General features: G+C 39.9%; 1 protein-coding gene across 1 annotated transcript in view; it reads left to right on the forward strand.

Moving 5' to 3' along the window:
- Positions 1-16,531, forward strand: part of LEMD3 (LEM domain containing 3) — a 334,102-nt gene extending 317,571 nt beyond the window's left edge. Inside the window, exon 13 of the mRNA XM_029615649.1 lies at positions 14,468-16,531. Coding sequence (XP_029471509.1) covers positions 14,468-14,631 — 164 coding nt within the window. The 3' untranslated portion in view covers positions 14,632-16,531. The remainder of the gene's footprint in view (positions 1-14,467) is intronic.
- Positions 16,532-18,356: the final 1,825 nt, after the last annotated feature.

An 18,356-nucleotide genomic window follows, 5' to 3' on the forward strand; every position in this document is an offset into this window, starting at 1 on the left:
ATTGTTCTCAAGGAGAAAGGGATTCCTTTGTAACCTCAGTTGATACTCCAGATTTTTAAGTATATTTAGGTTATTCATTTTAGAAATCTGTTGCGTTGCATTAGTATTTAGCGGAATGAGTTGAATGAATTTCTGAGAGTTGGGATACTATGAGGAGATATAAAGGTGCTTTAATTTCCTTTTTACTCTATTGAATCATTTGGACTTTGTGTTTTTGGAAGAGAAAGGGAACATTCTCTTACTTGAATGTAAAAGTTAGGATTAAACTAAAGAGGTTAAGTATTAGCCTGTATTAAAGGTAAGATTTTCCTGAACCTGGCAATGCCTTCTATATCTCAGTTGGGTATTGTCTGTGTGACTTATTTACTCAATAGACCTTACCCTAGGCTTCAAACCTAATTCCATTAAAGAAGTTGTAAATAAGGCTGAGGACTAGATGGTAGTATAAATTGAAATCTCCCTGTGAGAGCCCTCTGTTTAAGTGGAATGCCATTCTAGCAGAGTGAGATGCTGTTTGTAGTCGAGTGAGTTCCTGAATGAGTTTTCATGAGGAAGTTATTTAAATTTCAAGTATCAGACCTTTAAGAGGCTAGTTGTATTAAATTCATATTAAGTTTCTAAATTGTTCTCTTAACCTTCATCCTACCAACATTTTACATCACAATCTTACCAAATGGGGTCCAAATGGACCCCATGCAGTTTTGTTGATTGACCTTGAAAATCATTGTCATTGAACATGCCTTATTTCAATATAGAAAACACAAGAAAGTTGTGACCAATTTTTCTTAATATTAATATGACTTAAGAGAAATCTGTTCATATTCACAAATTTATAAACAAAACAAATAAAATTGACTTAGACATGAAATTTTGCATTACATTTTGAAGACAAAATACAATAAAAAAAAAAATACCATTCAGTGTTTGTGAATATTTCTAAACTCCCTGCTATGAATCTACTGTAGGTTTAGATGCATTTGTCACAACAGGTTTTTTTGTGTACTGTGGTCACGACAGACAGGTTTTCTGAAAACTGCATATCTGACTAACTTTCTTATCAACTTCTCTTGCACACAGTGCACATCTTTCTTTTTCCTTTTGGAATGTCCTTGTGGTCAATTTGTGGAACTGCAAGTTTTTATCGACTGAAAATGCAAAGAAACAGTAGTTATACATTTTTAAACTTACTTCATTGAAAGTTGCAAATTCTGGGGTCTTTTGAAGTCCAAATAATAAATAGCTGCTATTGGAAGAATAAAGTAGAATAGTTTAGAATAACATTTGAATAAGACTTACCATAGGCTAAATGACAAATTCCTAAAATGGCAGCTGAAAATAATTTCTGGTGTTTATATAACGGAAGCACATTAGTGTGTGGGGTCCAATTAGACCCCAGTGGTAAGATGAAGGTGAAATTCATACAGTTTGTGTTTTAAGGACCCAAAACTTTAAGCATTTCCCATTCCTTTTAATAACTAATCATAAAAATGCAGAGATCAGTCCAGTAGTAGGATGGGGGCTAATCCAATTTTATCCACATATTGCCATATCTATGGTAAGTATGGTCTCTGGAGGCTGGAGTGGCAGACTTGGAGAAGATGAAGGAAACAAGTATATAGAGGCCCTCAGACAATAGGGCACGCCCTACTTCACTAGGTGGCTACTCCACTTTCCTTGGTGAGAGGTTGTATGTGTGTACCTGGTACAAATTGCTCCAGGCTCTCAGGACAAGAGTCCAATCTCTGGAGGCTAAATGGCAGACCTGGAGAAGCTGAAACAAAGTTATGTAGAGGAGACCTTCAGGGACAGAAAGCAGTCTCCAGACTGGCAGCTGCTGTGCTTCCTTGGAGGTGCAAGGTCATCTGGAAGGAGAGCATCATCCTGATGTGGCAGGAAATGATCCTGTAGTTAATACTTGCCCTTCAGGTGATACAGTATTTTTGTTTTGCACCAAAGATGTATTTTCCAAGGGTATGTGCCCAGGAGGAAAGGATTAGGATGTTGGTGGTTGTTGGCAATTCAGTTATTAGGAACGTAAATAGCTGGGAGGCTGGTAAATGTGCGGATCACTTGGTTACCCACCTGACTGATGTGAAGTTGGTGATCCTCATTTGCCACCTAGATAGGATTTTAGACAGGGCTAGGGAGGAGGCAATTGTTTTGGTACATGTGGGCACCAGTGATACAAGGTGTAGAAGGGAGAGCCAAATTTAGGCTCCACATTCCATATGCGGGACCCCAAAAGCAGGCAAAGGTCTAGAGACTCAACGTGGATGAGACAATGGTGCAGGGAAGAGGGCTTTAGACTTGTTAAGAACTAGACAATGTTCTGGGGAAGGTGGAGCGTATCTGCAAGGCATGGGTTCTATTTTAAACAGGGTGAAACCTGGCAGCTGGTATTTAAAAAGGAGACAGAGCAGCTTTTATCTATTTATTTATTTATTTTTAGCTTTTATATTCCGAGGTTCCTATATGGGATACAAATCACCCTGATTTACAAAAAAAATGCAACTTCGCCCAAAGGCAGTACATAAAACTTCGCCCAAAGGCAGTACATAAAACTTCGCCCAAAGGCAGTACATAAAACTTCGCCCAAAGGCAGTACATAAAACTTCGCCCAAAGGCAGTACATAAAACTTCGCCCAAAGGCAGTACATAAAACTTCGCCCAAAGGCAGTACATAAAACTTCGCCCAAAGGCAGTACATAAAACTTCGCCCAAAGGCAGTACATAAAACTTCGCCCAAAGGCAGTACATAAAACTTCGCCCAAAGGCAGTACATAAAACTTCGCCCAAAGGCAGTACATAAAACTTTTAAACTAAATCACACACAGGTAGGAGTGAGTTATCTTCTGAGGATACTGGCATGACAAGGAAGTTAGAATATCATGATAGGTGTTGGTAAAGGCAGAATTAGCCCAGGTACATCTAATAAAAAGCAGAAATGATTAGAAACTAACCATTTTGATTGCTAAGCAGGTTGTGAATATAATTTAAAAAAAAACAAAAAACCATACTTTGAGTTGTCTGTATGTGAATGCCAGAAGTCTAAAAAAGATTGAATGAAATAGTAGACATAATTGGCCTGGTAGAAAGAGGATAATCAATGGGATTTCAATGGCCTATCAACTCAAATTATGTTGAAATGATAGGCCAGGTCAAATTGGTGGAGAAGTGGCGTAATATGTTAAGGATGGCATCGAGTCGAACAGGATAAAAGCCTTGCAGGAGACAAAATTCCATGTATGTTTGAGAAAAGTATAGTGGCCAGGATGAAGAGACAATAATAATGGGAGATTTGTTATCCCAATATTGATTGGGTGAATGTCTCATCAGGACATGCTAGGGAAGTAAAATTTCTAGATGCCATAAATCAGATTTTCAGGATATCCACAATGAATATGCTTGAGAGAAAATTTGAATGTCATGGAGGCAATGCATGCAAATTTTCTCTAATGCATATTCATTGTGGATATCCTGAAAATCTGACTGGCTGGGGGGTCCCCAGGACAGGGTTGGGAACCACTGCCATAAATGACTATCTCATTGGAGATCAACTAGTTCTGGACCCTAATCCTCACTCTGACACAGAATCTAGTGTGAAGGGTAAGTGGTGCCGCTTAGCAGTAGTGATCATAACAATCAAATTTAATATGACTGAAAGGAGAACATTATGGAAAACTAGTGCAGTATCATTTAACTTTAAAAAGGGAGACTGAGGAAAATAGGAAAAAACTAAAAGGAATGATCACAAAGGTTAAAAGTTTAAATTTATGGGGATATTTTTGTATTGAATTTTAGAATATATAAACAAAATCTTAAAAAAAAAGAATGTGATAATCACAAAAATTGTAAAGGCAAAACAATCTAACAATTACCTGATCACTGTAATAAGACCATATTAGAGGGAGCATTCAACAATGAATAACAATAAGAAAAAGAGACCAGTGTGACTAGATATGGCAATATGGCATCACTGTAAACCACAAACCTATGGATTCACAATCTGTTTTGAAGAAATTTCTCCAATTGATCAGAATCATAGAAGAGATGCTTGACACGGTTTAGAATTATATAACACTGCATGGGAATCTTAGTTTAAAAAAAAAAAACTCACACCCAATGCAAATACTCTTGTTTTGTATGTGTGTGGGGTTTTTTGGTTAAATTTTCTATCTATGCTGTGTATTTTTAGGCTCATCTAGAAAAATAGCAAATTTTTATTTTTATCAAGGAACAATTTCTCGTTTAATATAAAAAAAAAACATTTTAAGCAGCATATTTTTTATCACTCTTGTACATAGGTTACCATAAGTGTAATACTCTGGAATACACTTCCCAGGTTTCAAAAAGTAGAGCAGTCAAGTTATCACCTTCATCTGGCAAAACTAATCCAGGTGAGGTATCTACAAGGGACACCTAAGATCTAACCTTAGGCAAATAAAACATTTTTTATACTGAGAGAATATCCTGAGGAAAAATTCAGTAATTCCAAATAAATCCTTTTTAACATGTCCTCAGGAGATACCACCTATTTAAAAACACCATCTTGGAAGCCCAGATTAAAAGTATTCCATGCACTAAAAAAAAGTGGTAGAAAGAAGACCAAATGACTGCCAGCCTAGTTTATTGATGAGGTAAAACAAGTCATTAGAGCCAAAAGGACATTTTTTTAAAAACTGGAAGGTTGAGTGAAATGAAGAAAATAGGAAAGAGTATAAGCACTTGCAGGTTAGATGTAGAGCATTAATATGGCAAGCCAACAAGTATATGAAAATAAGCAAGTTGGAGAGACAAAGCTCAAAATCTTTAAAAGCTGTAAGGGGGCTAGTCCACTAGATAACTGATGAGTAAAAGAGGCACACAGGGAAGACAAGGCCAAACCAGAAATACAAAATAAATTCTCTATTTCAGAGTGTGTTGGGAAGATAGCTATGCCAAAAAAATTCTTTGAGGGTGAAAATTCAAAGGAACTGAATCAAATCATGATGAACCAAGAAGATATAATAGAGCAAATAGATATACTAAATGGGAAGAAATCATCTGGACCAGATGGTATAAATCCCAGCATTCTTAAAGAACTGAACTGAAAAATTACATTACAGACTTAGTACTAGTAATCTCTAAATTCTCATGCAAAACTACTGTACCTGAGAATTGGGTAGACAACATGCCTATTTTTAAAAAGGGTTTATGGAGTGATCCAGGAAACTATAGACCGCTGAGCCTGACATTGGTGCCAGGCAAAATGGTGGCAGCTATTCTGATGAACAAAATTACTGGTCATCTGGATAGACATAGATAAATAGGGCAAAGACAACAAGAATTTTCCATTAGATTTTTTTTTAATCTGTTAAACACGTGGACAAGGCCAAGTCTGTTGATATGTTTGGATTTTCCTGAATATGTTTGCTTCCTATCCCATGACTTTTTAATTTCCTGATGAATCTCTTATGAGGGACCTTTTCAATGTCTTTTTGCAGATTGAATACAAAACTGAGTAGGACTTGAATGTTAATTTCTCTCAATGGAGAAAGGTAAATTCAAGAAATTTACCTTTCTCCATTGAGAAAGGTATCAAGAAAGTCGTATAGAAAAAAGTCGTATCAAGAAAGTCGGTATATAAAAGCCTTAAATAAATAAATAAAATAAATTAGTTTGCCCCAGGGATCTGCACTGGAATTGGTGCTTTTTAATATATTTATAAATGATTTGAAAAGGGCATGAAATGATTACATTCACAGATTACACAAAATTATTGAAAGTTGTTAGATCATGAGCTGTGAGAAGAAATTGGAGAGAAGTGAATAGTGGAGTGACCCAGGGATCTGTCCTTGGACCAGTGTTTATAATTCATAAATGACCTAGAAAAAAGATCAGTGTGCAAAGTTCTCAACTTTGTTTATAACAGAGAATAACACAGGAAGCAAGATAGCAGCTCACTCCCATCCCCCATACAAACACACATAACCACCATATGGATTTAAACATGGCCGCAGTTTATTATCAAATTAACCCGAGCCCCACAACTTGTTAACAATTACAACCAAATAATATGCCCCCATCCCCTCCTCCCCCTTGTCTCCTTCACCCCTCTTCATTTACCACCGCGTCCCAATGGTAAGACTCCGTCGACATACCCCCTCTCTTACCCCGCCGCAGCCCCAAGCGAGGGTAAGCATCGGCCTGAGCATCAGCCCCCATTGCTCATAGGCCTTCCCATGTAGCAGCCCCAAACTACACGAGACTTTCCCCCTCCCCCTCCAATAACCTTTACAGTGCAATACACAAATACCCCTTAGGGCTCAGGTTTCCGCCACAAACAAAAATAATCTTCTGGTTATCTTTGTTCCCCCACTGCAGCCCTAATCAAAACCGGATTTGTTGTTCAAGTCCTTCCTGCAACGCATTATTAAAAAGGTCATTCCCAATATCAGAAAGATGAACCCCATTCCTCCGGAAAAAGCCGCCCAGGAATTCCCACGACCAATCATGCCGTATCCAAAAACCACCCTGGGAAACCAATCACTTACCCATTTGTCGGTTCAGTTTTTTTAACACCCCGACGCCATAAAGGCTCGGCGTGATGCTTCATATGGATTATAATATCCGACCACCCAATTTGCACTCCTGGCATCAGATTCATGATACTAACCAGGTCCTTCCGCATTTTCGTTATAAAATCCTGACAGGTCAGCTTCCCGATGTCATTACCCCCAAATGTAGAATTATAATCCGCGGAAAGCCCCATATTTCCTGTCGTGTAGCCAGATGGACTCAGAACAAATGGGTATAGTGTGCTCGTGCTAGCAGTTGGAGATGGATCTGACGTCAGCACGGGTACATATACCCCCACAGGAAGTGAAGCTCTTCAGTAATTTCCGTCTCCAAAGCAGTTTGGAGAGCCTGCACGCTCATTGAGCGTGTTTCCAATCTACTTTTCTACTTCTAAAATCTTTACAGGAACATCGAGCCCCACGCTCCTGCGGTGATACCACTGGTACCTCCCCCAGTTGAGCTTCCCGGGGTGAGTTCCGTGCTCCCTCGGAGGTTTAGGCCTCGGTCCGGTGGCCGAATCGCGGCAAGGACCAAGCCTGCGGGCTAAAAGGCGCCTCGGTCCCGGCGTGGACCTGGGAGGCAGCGGGTGCATTCCTCAAGCGCGGTGGTGACGGTACTTCCCCTCTCCCCCGCAGCCGGAGACCGCCCGGGTTCTAGCCGGGAAGCACCGAGGATCAGGTAAGGCGCACAACTTTTACTTTTGGTCTCCGAAGTCGAGGATCGGCAGCGTTGCCTGCATGCGGCACGCCGCGGTGGTCGCCATTTTGTTGGCCCGGTTCAGGTATTGAGCGCCCATGATAGGCGCCTGTATTGAGCGCATATTGCTGACCGCATATTGTTGAGCGCATATTCTGTTTAGCGTATATTGCTGACCGCATATTATTGAGCGCATATTGTGTTTTGTGTATATTGCTGACTGCATATTATTGAGTGCATATTGTGTTTTGCGTATATTGCTGACCGCATATTATTGAGCGCATATTGTATTAAGTGTATATAGCTGCCGCTTAGCATTGAGCGCACGTTGTATTAAGCGCATATTACTGCCGCATATTACTTTAGCGCAATGGACCAATCGAATGCCCCGGTGTCCCAGGCGGCGGCGCCTCCTGATTCCGGCGTGAAAGCTCACGGCCTCTGCTCAGCATGCCAACTCAGAGCCACGCACAGCGAGGAGCCAGACTCCCTTTGTGCCCAATGTGAGGAGGCAGTGGGAGCCTCGGGCCAGGACCAGTCCTCGGGCCAGGACCAGCCTCGGGCCAGGACCAGTCCTGGAGAACTATCCACAAACCAAGGTTTGTGGATAGTTCTCCAGGGGCCACCCCGGATCTCGCAGGCAGTCTCGAACAGCCGGGAATCCCGGGGGATCTGGTACCTAGGCGACTTGAGTCCACCTCCATTTCATGGGTGGATCTCTTTAAGGGGATCCATGCCTTTGTACAGATGCAATCAGCTTCCCGTTCAGGCCCTGCTGTTACAGGGGCGGCTGCTCCTGCTGCTGCTCCAGTGGACCCTGCCCCTGGACCTTCGCGCCCTTATCGTGCACCGCCTCCTGGCAGTCCGGTTCAGGCGGACCCTGATGTCTCGGAGACCGACTCAGAACCCTCCGAGGAGGGGGAACTTCCCTCAGGGATGGAGCCATATCGAACCATGAGGCGGTTCTTTCCCAAGGAAGATCTCTCCGACCTAATATCTCAGTGCCTGGCGGAGTTGGATATTCCGGGGCCCAGCTCTGCGGTGCCACCTACACAGAACCCTCTGCTGGAAGGTCTTCGTCCTTCAGCCCGCCATTTTCCCTTCTTGCAAGCTGCACAGCAACTGATAGATCTGGAATGCTGAATCAGTCTCCAGGTGTCGTCCTGCCAAGCTGCCAAGGATGCTCCGGAAATACCTCTCCTTCCGCGCTCGCTTGTGGAGCCAATGCCCGGAAGACATCCCACTTGAAACGAGAGAGAGCATCGGCAATCAAGTTCAAGGTACCTGGGACATGCCTAGCCTTAATGGTAACATTCCAGGTCAGGCCCAAGAAAACTAATTCCCTTAACAACTTCGCTATCAGAGGACATCTGGCTGACAGCTTGTTGATCACGTGCACAACCCCCAAATTATCGCACCAGAAGACTACTTTTTTTATTCTGTAATCTATTGCCCCAAATGACCATGGCTATCACTATCGGAAACAATTCCAAGAATGTGATGTTTCTCGTAATTCCCTCTGCTACCCAATCTACCGGCCACTCTTCTGCACACCATTGCCCCTGAAAATAAAGCCCGAAACCCAATGCCCCCGCTGCATCCGAATACAATTCCAAATCTTTATTGGCTACCTCAGTTACCTGCATCATACACACTCCATTAAAGGAGTCTAAAAACCTATCCCAAATCCCCAATGCCTCTTTCACAGCTCTCGTCACCCAAATGAAATGATGTCCGGTTTTCACACCCACGGTTCTCAATGAAAGCCGCCGAATGAAGGCACGACCCATGGGTATCACTCGGCAGGCAAAGTTAAGGGACCCGATGAGTGACTGCATCCACTTTAGAGTCACTTTCTTGGACCCCTTAATCAAACTAACCAATTCCTTGAGTTTGACTACCTTATCCATTGGCAACCTTGACACCATGTTTACTGAGTCCAATTCGATGCCTAAAAAGGTTAGCCAATTCACTGGGCCTTCCGTCTTGTCCCCTGCGATGGGTACACCTAACAAGCTGGTAACTTTGAGAAAACTGGCCAACTGTTCTTGACAAATAGTTGTTTGCTGAGGTCCCACGAAAAGAAAATCATCCAAGTAATGCAGTATAGCATCACACCCTGATTGCTGCACTACTTACTGACCATTGAATAAATGTACTAAATGCCTCAAAGTAAGCGCACGAAATTGCGCAACCCATGGGTAAGCAACGATCCACAAAATAATCTCCCTCAAAAACAAAACCCAATAAGGGAAAACTATCAGGATGAATCTGTAACAACCGAAATGCCGACTCTATATCCGCTTTTGCCAATAACACTCCTTGTCCTGCTACTCTTACTAAACCAACTGCTTCATCAAAAGAAGCATATTTCTCTGTGCACTGATCACGTGGAATAAAGTCGTTGACTGACGAGCCCACCGGAGAGGACAAATTCAATATCAACCTGAACTTTCCTGCTGCCTTCTTGGGTATAACTGCTAATGGTGACAAGTGCATCCTAGGGAACGGGGGGTCTATCAAAAGGGCCAACAATCCTCCCCAGCTGCGATTCAGAGCGCAACTTTTCTCTAGCCACCTCTGACCCGACCTCGCATTTTGAGCCCTCCCCCCCCCCCCCCCCCCCCCCCCCGACCTGGCACCACATACGGTATCCGAAAACTAAAACCAAACCTTAAACTCGCTGCTTTTGCATCAGGATAAAACCGCAGCAACTCCCGCAAAACTGGAACTACTGGTGAATCCGCTTTCTCATATAACATGAAGATTTACCACCTTTGCTAATGGTGGTATTGTGTCCCTGTGTACATTTGGTGGCGGGATGAGCCCCTCCACATGAGGCACAAGCGTGGGGAAACTTGCACTCTGGAAAAAGGTGAGTTTATTGAAACGCCAACAAATGTCCGACCCTCCCCCAAACCCCTTGCTAATCAGTTCAAACTTGCATCCTCCCCCTGACCCACGAAAGGATCCACTCTTACCACCCCTACTATCCCACCCTGCTTTGCATAGTGCTACCCACTCCTCTATCTCCAGCGTTTCTCCCCGTACCCACTCCTTTGGTAATCTGTGTGAGCCACAGATGAATGTCCTGACACCCCCAGGACATAAATTTGTTACCCGCCATCTTATCCCGAAACTTTTTGTTATAGTTGAACCAAGCCCAACCGTCATAATCCTTAAAGGCATCCAGGATGCTGTCTGCATAGGACAGCAACGCTCCATACTGGGTTGGATCAAAATGCTGCACTACACTCGCAAGCCGTAAGAAACCCCTAGTCCAATTGACTATATTTTTTTTTGAAATTTTTGGCCCTGACCTGTCCTTTTTGTCCTTTCTTCTCCCCCTTCTTCCTTCCAATAACCTGAAAATATCAACGAATCTGCATTTCTGGATTCGCTTAACCAGTCTCTTGGGCACTCCTTCCCACAATTCAGTCAATGATGCTAGGGCTGGATGTCCCATGTCCTGTTTTGGCCCTTCCGCTAACACTGTCCTCTAATGGCGCTAACTCTGCTGAACTGGATGATGTCGTAGAAGAACTGGAAGAAGTAGATAACTTGGGCCTCTTATGCTTCTTAACCACCCCTTGTGTGCTTATTGTGTCACCTCTATTTGCATTACCAGCTCCTGCTCCAGACACCTGCCTCCTGTATTTGGCTGTTCACTGGACCCTCCGTCCCCGAACGCCAATCTTGGTCCCGACATGCTTCCTGCTGCGAGGTTTCTGGCAACTCCTCTTCCTCTGGAGCTGGAAAAGACTCAACCACCCTATCGACCTTTTGCCCCTATCTTACCCCTTGGTCCTTGCCTTCGACCCGCTGGACTAGGTCCCAGGAAACCCTGCTCGCCATTCCCTGCACCTATGAATAAGCCCTGCCCTTCCCGTATCCTCCTTTCAACTGACTTGTCTGCCTCCTCCTGATTTGCACCAAAAAATAACTGCCAACCCCCTATGTCCCCCCTACCACCAAGCTCTTTACCACTCCTGGGTTGTGATCTTATCCCAAATCGTGAGTCCATGTATTGACACATGTCTGCAATCAGCTCCACTGTAGGACCTCCCTGTACCCCTGCCTGACTTGTAACAGCCTAGTAATAGAGAACCTGATCTCTATTACTAGGCTGCAGTCTTCTCCCGAAACCACGCCCCCTGATGACATCATCACCCTCGGCTGATGATGGGTTTCTTATTACATATCATTATGGAATAACTTTGAAATCTTTGGCTCAGTGTGTTCCAGTGGTCAAAAAAATAAATAGAATGTTAGGTGGTATTAGGAAAGGAATGAACATAAAACTGCATATCATAATCCTTCTATTTTGAACCATGATGCAACTACACCTTGAATATTGTGTTCTGTTCTGGTTACCCCTTGTCAAGAACAATATAATGGAACTAGAAAAGGTATAAAGGCAACCAAAATTAATTAAGGGAAAATAACAGCTAGTCTATGAGGAAAGGCTAAACAGGCTAGGGCTCCTCAGCCTAGAGAAGGGATGACTGAGAAGAAATGATAGTCTACAAAATCATAAGTAGGCTGGAACAGGTTAACAAGGAATGGTTATTTACCATTTCAAATAATACTAGAAGGGGACACTCCATGAAGCTAATAAGTAGTACATTTAAAACAAACCAAAGAGTATTTTTCACTAAGTGCAAAATTAAACTATAGAATTTATTGCCATTGGAGGGGATGAAAACAGCATAGCTCCTGGAGAAAAATTCCATAAACCATTAGCCATGTAGACATGGGAAAGTTATTATTTATCCCTGGTTATGAACAAGAAAGATGAGATTCTGCCTGATGGGGTAAAAACAGAGGTTCTCTAGTAGCTAGAGCAGAGGTCGGCAACCTATGTACACAAGGCCATTTTTAGTGGCAACGCAGCACTGACTAAGTTCAGCTAAAACTGCCACTGCATTGAGCTTGCAATACTTTCCCTACGCCAGCAGCAGGAGTCACATTTAAACATCTGCTGCTGCAGAGCCAGTCAAGCAACTCCTATTGCAAGACTAGTCCCGTGGCAGCAGGAGATGACATTTTGTAACTCTTCTCTTTCTGCTGCCCATCTCATGGTCTGGCAGGCTGCCATAGAAAGACAAGACATGGTGTCCACCAGCAAAACTCACCTGACTGGTGACCAAAGATCGAGAGGGCAGACTACCATGACTACCATCCTGTGGCGGCTGAAGAAAGAGGACCTGTTGGCAGCCAGCGGACCCTCATCTTGCTGGTGGCTAAAGACACCCAGGCCCTGAAGCTGAATTCTGCAGTCTGGTCTTGTATCCATATCTTTACTGCTCATTACTGCCTAGAAAATGTTTTGCGTCAAGATAGTAGTTTTGGCCAAGCAGTTCTCAAAGCTTAGTTAACTAATTCCTTCAATTTTCCTTCCTGCCTCTTCAAAGCATGGATTGAATGTTCCACTGCTGTTTAAAAAAAAAACAAAACACACACACACTTACATACATCCTTCAGTTTGGGAGTTGTCTTCTTCCCTCCTCCCCTTCCCCCACCACCACCTTGTATGGCTGATTACTGTGGTCTTGTCTATGGAAAAAGCGAAGTTGCTTACAAGTAACATATTCTCAGTAGATAGGACAAATTAGCTGCAGAATCCCATCCTCCTCCCTTGTAGACCTAAAGATTAGCTGATAGCTTGCTATCAAGAGTTCAAAAAAAAACTGAAGACCTGGCTTTTCCACCAAGCCTTCCCAGACTCTTAATACAGCCTAGACGGGAGGATAACCTAAATTATGGGATACCTCACTGACTTTTACTATCATGACTTTAACTGAACAACGATTTTGAGTTCAAACGTTTCTCGTATTTATATTGTATCTATAATATTTCATTATTACTATGTTAAATTGTATCTATAATATTTCATTATTACTATGTTAAATTGGCATTCTGTTCTATTGTTCCATGTAAAGCCCCTTTCTCTTTTTTGGGCATTTCATCGTTTTATGTAAACCGGAGTGATTTGTAGTTCTTACAAGAACTTCGGTATATAAAAATAAATAAATAAATTAAATAAATAAATAAATAAATATAAAGACTAAGAAGACTTGCATGGTGGCAGCTGTGCAGGAACCCCTACATATACTCAGAACCTCTTGATTTTGAAAGCTCTGTGAGAGCTTTTCCACCTTGGCACTGTCGGATGACATTGCCCACTTGTGAGCTGATGTGTCTTGCTGTCTCTGGAGAATGCCTGTTACAGGTAAGTACTATAACTTTGCTTTAATACTTCATTATGTATAATGCATACACCAAATGCTTTTTTCTTTGTATTTTATTTTGCCTTTTCTCTTTTCCTTATTTTTTTCCCCCTTTTTTGCCCTCAGTCTATGAAATCTTCCTCCCCCTACCCCCCTGATGATGTCTGGCTCTGAGGATCCTGTGTTAGCTCAAGGACAAGAGCAGCATCTGCATTGCTCATTGGTCTGGAAAGGAGCATCCCTCGCTGAGCCTGAATGCACAACTTCCAGCCATGCTTTTAAATTACTTTGTAAAAAAAAAAAAAAAAATGTAGCATTAGCTTTGAGAAAACATGGGATTTTTTTTTTAAGATGAAATTTCAGATGGCAAAAGTTATGCTTCTAATTGTAAGGTGTTTCATAAGAGATGTAGCCACAGAACAATAAAAAGTATTGCAGCTTATTATTTTGCTGTTTATTGAGAAAAAAAAATTGTTCCTGCATGCATTACAGAAGTTGATTACATAAACATTTGTTATATTTAAGGTGTATTTTCAGAATAGCTCTGTATATAAAATATAAATAATATGCAACTATGTGTGGATTCTGTTTCTGTTGCACATGGAAGAAACTCAGTTCATAAATATTTAATTGTGTGCTCTAGCTGTGAGTTTGCTGTAAGAGGGCATCTGTTAACAAATATGATCTAGTGGTGATAGAAAAGCTGATGCTGTTAGGATTTCTCAGCTACTTACTTGAAAATTATGAATTAAATGCAGTATATCAATTTTGTCTTTGTATTTTTTATATTAATACTGTTAAGTTCCTTTTTAGTGTATAGTTTTCCATGAGACTGTTTTATATTAAATATAAATTTTAAACTGGAAAATTCAAAACTAGTTTATATATTGAAATCTCAAAATTTTCCCTAAAAATATTTTAGTGATTTTCTCGGATTTGTAATAAATACAATTAAACACCAAAATGATTTTGTTTTACAACAGGAAAGTTGGTAACAGTGAAATATCTTCGATTGGATCGATACCATCACCGCTTTCCCCAGGCTGTTACATGCAACACTCCATTGAAACCATCAAACACGCACATGAACTCTTTGTCACACCTTCGTCTTCGGACAGGCACAACTAACTCTCTGGGAGGCTCCTGAGAAGACTTTGAACCACGCTAGGACTGTTATTTGCAGCAGGAAAATTCCTGTTTGACTGCCGTCTTCCTTATTAAGTGCTTTTTATAATGTAATATTTTCATTGATTAAGATCTGATGGACATTACAGATCTTAAATTTCCAAAGGAACTTGGCAGCAAGGCAGTAGTATTGAGCTGATAGAACAATAACGTCATGCATTTGTTTTGGTGCTCTGGTCATTACCAGTGCATTTAAAGTTGTTTGCATGAGGAACACAAAATTATTATGCTTTTTCACATGTGGTTGTATTTTTGCACCAAGAAGTGTTTTTGCTATAACAATCCAAAAAAGACTGCCCATATTTCTATCGTTCCTGTGAACTAATTTTATTGGGTGTATTTTTCTGTTCATGTATATCATACACATCACAAGTCAAATATTTTAGATTTCTGCTGTTGTAGATATTAATTTTATTAATTATGGGGGAATTAATTTGGCTTTAGTGTTACATATAAGTGTGTTAGGAAAGGAAAATAGAGGTGTACTTAGTTTTTGTATATAAATGTAAATGGTGGTAGCAAAATGTTCTTTGAGGATGTCTGCAGTGAATAAGCTTCATATTTTATTCATAATCTAACATTATTTTATATATTTCATGGGTGTACCTTCACATAAAAGTCAAAACAACCAAACACCTTAAAAAGTATGAGATATAAACTAAATATCTTTTATAGGTTTTATATATAATGTCTGATTTTTGTGAAAGATCTGATACCAACTTGTAATGGATTCAAATTTGTGAGCAATAAAGAAACAATTGGCAGATATTGGAAAATATTTTGTGAAAGCTGTATTTATTGTGAGTACCAGGGCTGTGATGACTAGCACCATTGGGATTCAATATTTTTCCCAATTTATTTATAATTTGATAGTTTTTATTAGCCAGCTGTCTGGAAGAATCAAGAATATACTTTTTTAGTAGACTATGCATACTTTTAATATAAAAAGTGGTTTGCAATTTTGGGTCATGAGCTAAAAATATAGCAAGACTACAGTTGAAAGATAATTTAGTACTTCAGTATTTAGCATTGGTGAAGTTATGACAATTCTATGTTTACTAATAACTTATATGTAGTTATTTGCTAATTTACTAGTTACAAAAATTGGGCACCTACTACTTTATCCCTTCCCTTCTCTATTCCCCTTTCTTCACCCCGCTCCCCCCTCAAAAAAAAAAAAATCCACATATATTCTCTCTCTGGGCTATAAACATCCCACTCCGTAAGCAGCAAGATTCCTGTTTAGCTTTCAAGTTCAGTTTAATATCTCTTGATTTGTCTTGTAGCATGCACTTGCACAAAAAATGCACATTGTCTTCTGGTTAAGTAAACATTATGCACACTTCTGCAACTGAAAATCCTATTGTGCCTTACCCATTGTGCTTTTATGAGCAACATGTTTGAGTAAAGGGATGGGTTGTTAATATCAGAAGAGAATACATTTAAAATTCTCAGTTTACATCTCCAGTGCTAACTTGTGGTGATACAGCAAATTACTTCTATAATATATATGTATTTTATGTGCATCATAGTGGCTTTTTTGACTTGAGCTCCTTAGTGACCCCATCTTGTGACCTATTTTAAAAATGAATGTATCAATAGTTGTCATTTTAACAGCTCACCTTTTGATGCAGATGCAATTGTTTTCTTGCTTCTGCAACATTTTATGTAAACATTGTATATTTATTGTAATATGTATTATTTAGCTTATTTTGCCTGTTAAGTTGACCAATATCCCACACTGCAAGACAGATGGGAATTTGTACAATACCTAGACATTTAAGTCAAATATGTGTTGTAATTTTGTCAGTTGTCTTGTTTTAAAAAGAAAAAAAAACTCTATTAAAGGTTTATTAGGGGGTTTTATACATCTCATTTGTTGGATCTTTGCAAGACTGTGTTGAATTGTCCTGTTTTGCCCAAATAAGAAAATAATGATCTTTCATTTTGAAATTATTTTACTGAAATACACTATTGTGATACATGCTATATTTGTCATTACAGAAATTAATATGACAAATGTAAATTGAAATCTCAGTTTTAGACTTAGATTGTCATTTTTGTTTCTTACAAGTAATTTTTCTTATGGAAATGGATTTTGTTTAGGAAATATTTCTATCTAAATTGGTATTTTTAATAAAACATTTAATTTTTTGAAAAGCATCGCATCCCTTTTACATGTTTAAAATGTGAGACATATATAAATTGTTAAAGTGTAGTGATAGGGATAACGCTAAAGCTTGGGCACATCAACTCTGGCATAATTAGAAATTATATGCAGTAACACCAGGATCAATTGTGCATTTTGTGTATGTTTATGAAAATTTTACTATTTAAAAAATATTAGATAAAACTTTTTATTTTTTACTGCTTTACAAATCAAAATAAAATATCCACAGCCAACTGAGATTAATTTATATATTAAGGTTGTACAATTGCAAAGACTTTACAAATTGTGTATTTATATATGAGCTTTATGCAAAATATAGTATACATTTGATATAGTTCACAAATTAGTATTAACATGACTTTTAGAGAAAAGCAGCTTGGCAATACAAAAGAATTTAGGGACAGTTTAGAGAGTTCAAAATATCTGATGTTTCATCCTAAAACTTACGCAATACACACTTATAATTTATGTAACAAATGAGCAAAAACGCAAAACATTTACTTGGTGTGCATCTATGACCTGTTTAAAGCTTCATGATGAATATGTGAGAACCTGCCATTTTATTTATAATGCTAAGTTGTTTAATGTTCTTTAATACATTCTAAAATTTTTCTAGGAAATAATCTGAGCTATAAAAAGTTTTTTCTAAAGCAAAAGATATATATATAGAGAGAGAGAGAGAGAGAGAGATAGGCACTCTGGTCAAATTGTATGTTTCAATGAATCTCAAAGTGAACAGATGCTGACACAACCTCTACATAGTACAAAGTTAAGCATATCTTTAACATGATTTTAATGCAAAATTACTATTCATTTGCTGATTTTAACAGATTGAAAATAAAACCATGAATATGGCATTTGCAAAATGTTGGACATCACAATTTTTTTTATAACAAATGTTTTAAAAAAGGCCCAGAATGTTGATAGACTCAAAGCCTTCAGTTAGAGGGATAGAGGAAGATAGTTGTGATCAAACAAATAACCCTTCTAAATTCTCAGATTTTAATGATTGTTCTGTCTGATTTCAGCAACCATGAGTTCCTCTAAGTAGCATCTGTCTGAACATTTGAAACTTGGGGGAAGGCTATAAAAATAAATCTCTGTACTTGCAGTTTGCAATTTCAAATGTCAGAAACATTGTTAAATTGAATTTACATGGCATTGAAAAGTTTACCTGATGCTGGAGTAGTTGTCCACAGTACAGTATTGTGCTTACAAAACAATGATCTGCAAGGGAAAGTTGTCAATTGGAAGCCTTTTCTACGACCTCATCACAGTCATTGTCTAAAGCAGCACTTCTCAACCGGTGTGTCGTGTTTCCCTGTGTCCCACTGCCCCGTTGTACTTTCCTTCTTCCTTTTTCCAGCCCCCGCAGGCCAATTGGAAGCCTCCTTTCTTCCTACCCCCACTGTCCAATGGGAAGCCTCCTTCATTCTGCCTGCTCCCGCACAGGCCAATCGGAAGCCTCCTCCCTCCTCCCTTCTACCTGCCAGTGGGAGTAGGAAGAAGGGAGGAAG

Source organism: Rhinatrema bivittatum, chromosome 9 (genome assembly GCF_901001135.1).
Source record: "Rhinatrema bivittatum chromosome 9, aRhiBiv1.1, whole genome shotgun sequence".
Classification (NCBI taxonomy): Eukaryota; Metazoa; Chordata; class Amphibia; order Gymnophiona; family Rhinatrematidae; genus Rhinatrema; species Rhinatrema bivittatum.